A 6,881-nucleotide genomic window follows, 5' to 3' on the forward strand; every position below is an offset into this window, starting at 1 on the left:
AATTAAAGCTAAACTACACACATGGGCCTTCACGGAATATATATTAAAAGGCCCTTTTCCATTCATAGCTTGATCCAAGTCTTCTTGTCCTAGACGCTCCTAGCTTGGTCCTAGACGCTCCTAGCTTGGTCTTAGATGCTTCTAGCTTGGTCTTGGACGCTCCTAGCTTGGTCTTGGATGGTCTAGACGCTCTTGCCTTGGGGTCTAGACGTTCTTGACTTGTCTCTTGCCATTCATGGAAGGGTGTGCTTGGCCCTCTTCCATCATGGACGTACCTCAAATACGCAGCCATTTGCGAGTCCTTTGCTTGAAATTCACCTGTCACATGCCCCGTGACCAGCAGCGAGTCACTCTTCCCCAAGAGGCTTCGCGCACCCATCTCCTTGGCTAAAAGCATTCCTGCGATCAGGGCCTCGTACTCTGCCTAGTTGTTGCTTGTCTTGAAGGCGAACCGCAGGGCTTGCTCAATCAACAACCCATTGGGCCCCTCCAAGACTATCCCGGCGCCACTTCCCTACTGATTCGAGGATCCGTCTACTGATAACAACCACTGGGAATCAAGCTCCACTTCCTGTTGGGCGCCTCCTGGTCAGAGCTCTGAGACGAAGTCTGCATAAATCTGTCCCTTGATGGATCCCCTGGGCTCGTATACTATATCAAACTCTGAAAGCTCTACCGCCCAGCGAACCATCCTTCTAGCGACATCTGGCTTCTACAACACCTTCTAGATGGGGAGATCCGTCATCACCACCACCGTAAAACTATGGAAATAGTGGCGGAGCCTCCTGGTAGAGAATACTACTGCCAGAGCTGCTTTCTCCAGAGATTGATACCTCGTCTCCGGGCCCTGCAAGGCCTTGCTCACGAAGTATATAGGCTTCTGCACCTGATCCTGCTCTTGAACCAACACAGAGCTGATGGCCCATTCCGTCACTACGAAATACAAGCGAAGGGGCATGCCTGCCTGTGGCGTGCACAACACGGGAGGCGTCACCAGGTACTCCTTCAACCCGGGAAAAGTTGTCTCACACTCTGTTGTCCACACGAAGCGGCTGTTCCTCTTCAGACATTGGAAATATGGGTGGCCCTTATCTCCACCAACTGATACGAACCTTGACAGGGCCGCCATGCGCCTCGTCAACTGCTGCACTTCTTTTACTGAGGCTGGGCTCCTCATGGCGATGATTGTTGCGCACTTATCGGGGTTCGCCTGTATTCCCCGCTCAGTGAGCATAAAACCTACAAATTTTCCCGCCTCGACCCCAAAAACGCAGTTCTCTGGGTTCAGCTTGAGGCGGTACTTAGCTATCGTGGCAAACAGCTCTTCCAAGTCAGTTGTGTGTCGCCCTCTCTCTTGGGAGGTCACCACCATGTCATCAACATAGGCCTGCACGTTTCTGCCCAGCATAGGTGCAAGGATCCTGTCCATCAATCTCCGGTAGGTGGCGCCCGCATTCTTCAGCCCAAACGGCATGACCTTGTAGCAGTAGCTACATGTCTCGGTCATGAACGCCATTTTGCTCTCATCACGTGGATGCATCTTGATCTGATTGTACCTCGAGAATGCATCCAAGAAACTCAACATTTTACAGCCCGAGACGTTGTCCACTAAAGCGTCGATGCTGGGCAGAGGATACGAATCCTTGGGGCACGCCTTGTTCAAGTATGTGAAGTCTACGCACATCCTCCACTTCCTGTTTTCCTTCTTCACTATGACCACATTGGCCAGCCACTCAGGGTACTGAATCTCCCTGATGTGTCCGGCGTTCAACAGCTTCTTAGTCTCTTCCTGTATCATGAGGCGCCTCTCCTCATTGAACTTCCTCCTCCTTTGTCGCACTGGGCGGACCTTGGAGTTCATAGTGAGATGGTGGCACAAAAAATCGGGGTCGATGCCTGGAATGTCCGAGGCGGACCATGCAAATGCGTCCAAGTGACGCGAGATGACGACCGCCACCTGGTCCTGCTCCTCTTGGCTTAGGTGTCGCCCCAAGCGGAAGGTTCTGCCACCTATCTGTCTCTCGACAACGTTCTCAACTGGCTCCGGTCGCCTCTCCCGGGCGTCCTCCGCACTGGCCACGCCACGACTGGCGTCTCCTCTTGTGACGCCGCCTACCGGCGCCTCCTCCACAGGCTCCTCCCCAGCGGGCGTCTCCTCTATGGGTTCCGCCTCAACAGGCGTTTCCCCCACGTGTACGTAATCTTTGGGCGACGCTTCCACGGGCTCTGCATCCATGGGCGTCTCTTTTTGGCCCGAGCGATCCGTCACTGCGAAGACGCCCCTTTTTGCTTTTAAACTGTTCTCGTAACACTTCCGGGCCTCCTCCTGATCTGACTTGATCACGATCACCCGGCCACTAAGATCTGGCAACTTCATCTTCATGTGGTGTGTGGAAGCCACTGCCCTTTGCCTATACAACGCAGGCCTTCCCAACAAGATGTTGTAGGCTGAATTGGCGTTCACAACTAGGTATCGGATGCTCTCGGTACGTGACGTCGTTCCATCTGTAAACGTCGTCGTACCTCCACTTGCTCCCCTACAAACCCATACAAACATCCCGTGTATGGCCTCAGCAGATCAGGGGACAACTGCAGCTTGTTGAATGTGGACCAGAACATGACGTCTGCGGAGCTGCCCTGGTCCACGAGGACTCGGTATACCCATCTGCCAGCGGTGACGACCGAAATGACCACAGGATCATTATCGTGGGGGACGACATCGCGTAGGTCATCCTTTGTAAACACAAGGTCTGCTTCCCACGGGTCATTCGTTCCTTCTTCAGCTACTGAGTTCACCGATCGCACATACCTCTTGCGCTGGGAGGCAGTGCATGCCCCTCTTGAGAAGCCACCAGAAATGGTGTGCAGTTCCCCATGGATCGGCATCTTGTGTGCCTGATCCTCCTCTGGTACTGCCAGGGTCGCGGCAGTAGAAGACCCAGCCAGATAGTCCTTCAGGAACCCACTCTTTACCAATTCGTCACACTGATGGCCCAGCGCCAAACAGTTGTTGATGTGATGCCCGAACGCTTGATGGAACTCGCACCATGCGTCGTTGTGAGGTCCCAACACTTTGTCAGTCTTCGTTGGGGCCCTCAACCTGTCTGCTATGTTGGGCACGGTGATCAAGTCTTTCAACTCCACTACAAAATTATGTCTGAGTGGCCTATTCCCTTCCGCTCGCCCCCTCGCCTCCTTCATTCGCCTCCTCGCCTGGGGCCTCCTTGCCTCGTACGGGCGCTTCCTCTCTTGACCCTTCCTTCCAGTCGCGGCCTCGTTCACCCTGGCGGGCTGTGCTCGCGACGACGCTCTTGGGCGTGCTGGTGCAACACTCGTGCACTTCTCGCACACCTCGTCCTCTGTTGCGATGCGCTCCACTACACGACGCCTGATTTCTGCAAAGGTTCGGGGGCGGCTTCTGATGATCGATTCGCAGGAAGGTCCAGGGCACATCCCTTTCCTGAACGCATAAACAATCATGGGATCCTCCGTGGTGCCAACCTTCACCACCTGCGCCCCGAAACGGTTGATATATTCTTTCAAGGTCTCGCCTTGATACTGCTTCACATCGAATAGATCATACGACACCGGTGGAGGAGCCGGGTTCGCGATGTACTGCTCCCGAAACAGCTGTGAGAGCTGTGCGAAGGAGGTTATGTGGCCATCTGGAAGGCTAATGAACCAATCCATTGCCATGCCTGTCAACGTGCTCATCAAGAGCTTGCACCTCACAGCGTCGGAGCCGCCTACTAGCATCATCTGCGTGTGGAACGCAGTGAGGTGTGCCTTGGGATCCTCCATTCCCATGAACGTCACCTTGGGGCCTACGAACGTGTGAGGGATCACCGCCTCCATGATCGACTGCGATAACAGCGTGGAGAACTCCCTAGGTGGTGTGTAACACTCGCGGTCTTCTGCTTCACGACTCCCAGGGTGATTGCGCCACCCGCGGCGCAACTCCTCGTTCACGCGACATAACTCTTCATTCGTTGCCTGCGACGCCGCCAGATCCGCCTGTATACGCTCTTGCTTAGCCTTTGATGTCGCCATCGCTTCCTGCAGGCCTTGCATCATCTCCATGACCTGTTGCATGGTCATGTCATCACTCTCAGCGCGCGTCGAACTTTGCCTTGTTGTCCTCATTTCTTTCAGTTTCTTGAAGAACTTTAAACTGTGACGGTGATTCTTGAAAATCCTTCGGTGAAAATCGAGCGAAAACGCAAACGAACGGTAGAAACTCAGGGAAACTGGGAAACGAACGGTTGGAACTGATCAAGATCGAAAAGAAACGGTAGAAACTGATCCAAACTGGAAAACGATCGGTGAAACTGAGCAAAACCACGAACAAACGGTGGAACTGAGTGAAACTTCCAAGACGAACAGCGAAAACTTGAACGAGATCGAAAAGAATCGGTGAAAATTCGTGAACTTCAAGATGAACGATGAATCTTGCAAAATTCTTGGAAAACTTTCTCAAAATCTGCTACTGAACCTTCAATAACTTGCGGTGGGACTGATGTTTTAAATTGGCCCCACGGTGGGCGCCAAATGTTCCTGCCGGTTGACCAGATTGTGGTTGGTGCGTAGCTGCGACTCGTGTATCAAAGACTCCCTCGTTCTTGATTCCAGATCTTCACCCTACACCGCCGTGAGTACCTGAAACAGAGAAGAACAAAGGGCGCCCTAGCGGCCTTTTGCACTCTGACGCTCAAGTCAGTAGGCAGAAAACACTATGCACCTCCGTATCGAAACACCGCAACTGTGGTGCTCTGAAGGCGCGTAACTGTATTCTAACAAACTTCTCTCTCGTACTCAAGTCACTCATGCGTACAGTGCGTAAGCTAGCGAATGATTCGAGTGTGTGTAAGCTTTCAGAAAAGCTTATATACTTTGGGTTTCAGTGTTGCTGCCACGTGTCACTTATGACTTAAGCGCAACTCCACGTGGAAGGCCTTACGACGCTGTAACCCAACTTAGGGAAATCCCAGCGTGTAAGTCTTCCCTCCTCGAAGTGCATCTGGCGTAAGGGGTGACTACCTGGGTGCCAACTCATGCGCCCCAGCCCTTAGTCACTCGCCCTGGAGTATCTTAGCCGTCCTCTCGTACCATGCACGTAGATTATCCCTGGGACGTGGCCCTCTCCCGGGTCGTGTCTGTTCCAAGGGTTCTCCAAAGGTGGCTATACCGACCCGTCCCCGGGCGTTGACCAAAGTCAAAAGTCAACGTCAAAGTCAAACAGATGGTGGGACTCACCAGGGGGCCCCAAGGGAGGAAGTCAATAGGTTGACCGTTTTGGGTGTCACCAGGCGTGGGCGTCGCCTAGTGTGGGCGTCGCCAGGTGTGGGCATCGCCAAGTGTGGGCGTCGCCAGGTGTGGGCGTCGCCAGGAGCGGGAGTCGCCATGGTGGGCGTCGCTAGACTCAGGTGTCGATGCTGTCATTCCCCGATATCCACGGGTAGGACAGACTGTGGAGGGGACGACACGCTAAGAGGCCACGGTACGGACGAGAAGGCCTCGGGCCCCGGTACCGCAGAACAGTGATAAGGAAAAGAGAAAGGTGGCTTCAAGGCCATATCCCCAGTACCAGCAGGGAGTAACCTGACTTGTGAAGTACCCACGCCACCTCTGGAGAACCCCTGGGATAGATACGACCCATGAGAGGGCCACTCCCGGAGGTTAATCCACGTGCATGGTACGAGAGGATGGCAGATACCCTCCCAGGGCGAGTGACTAGAAGCTGGGGCGCTTGAGTTGGCAGCCAGGTAGTCACCCCTCGCGCTAGATGCACTCCAAGGAAGGAAGGAAGACTCACACGCTAGGATTTCCCTAAGTTGGGTTACAGCGTCGTAAGGCCTTCCACATGTAAGTTGCGATTAAGTCAGAAAGGCCACGTGGCAGTAAGCACTGAAACACCAAGGAATATAAGCTTCTCTGAAAGCTCAGCAAGGTACGTTTTATCAGTTGCACACTTTTACACAGTAGAGATACTTTCTGATCATTCGCTCGCTTACTCACTGTACGCACGAGTGGTTGGAGAGTGAGAGAGAAGTTAGTTACGAGTTAGTTACACACCTTTAGGGCATTCAGTTACAGTTCAACGAGACGGAGGTGTTTAGTGTTCTTGCTTGCTGACTTGACCGGCGAAGTGCAAATGGCCGCGAGGGCGCCCTTTGCTCACTCCTTTTCAGGTATTCACGGCGGAGCAGGGTGGAGATTTGAGTTGGAGACAAAGGAGTCCTTGTTCGCAAGTCAAAGCTACGCACAAAGATCTTTTCGGTCAACCGGCAGGAACATTTGGCGCCCACCGTGAGGCCGATTTAAAACATCAGTCCCACCGCAAGTGTTGGAGGTTTTTCAGTCGCAATTTTCGAGATTAGTTTTCAAGAATCGTCCAAGATCCACAGTTCATCCTGAAGTTCAGTACAGTTCACCATTTGTTCGTGTTCGTTTGAAGTTTGCTGAAGATACTCTGTTGCTCGAGTTTAATTCGTAATTTACACCGACCGTTTCCCGATTGAGCTCAGTTTTCACCGTTCATTTTGATAGTCCAGTTCTGTTCCCATCGTTTTCTTCGTTTTCTTGAAGTTTCAACCGTTCGATCTTGAAGTTTCACGTTCGTCTGCATTTTCATTCGTTTCCAATCGGAGAGTTTGTCAAGAACCACCGTAATGGTTTGAAGATTTCCAAGAACTGCAACAAATGAGGACAATCAGGCAAAGTTCGACACGCGCTGATCGCGGAGACATGACCATGCAGCTGGTCATGGATATGATGCAGGGATTGCATGAGGCAATGGCAGCCTCGAAGGTTGAGCAGGAGTGCATGCAGGCGAATCTCGCGACGTCTCAGGCGAGAAATGAGGTGCTATGCCGCACGAATGA

General features: G+C 52.9%; 1 protein-coding gene across 1 annotated transcript; it reads right to left on the minus strand.

Moving 5' to 3' along the window:
- Window positions 1-2,466: 2,466 nt before the first annotated feature.
- LOC137838455 (uncharacterized) lies at window positions 2,467-4,143 on the minus strand. Its single transcript, XM_068647698.1, has one exon. It carries the CDS (start codon window positions 4,141-4,143, stop codon window positions 2,467-2,469), a length of 1,677 nt encoding a protein of 558 aa, XP_068503799.1.
- Window positions 4,144-6,881: the final 2,738 nt, after the last annotated feature.

Source organism: Phaseolus vulgaris, chromosome 4 (assembly GCF_000499845.2).
Source record: "Phaseolus vulgaris cultivar G19833 chromosome 4, P. vulgaris v2.0, whole genome shotgun sequence".
Classification (NCBI taxonomy): Eukaryota; Viridiplantae; Streptophyta; class Magnoliopsida; order Fabales; family Fabaceae; genus Phaseolus; species Phaseolus vulgaris.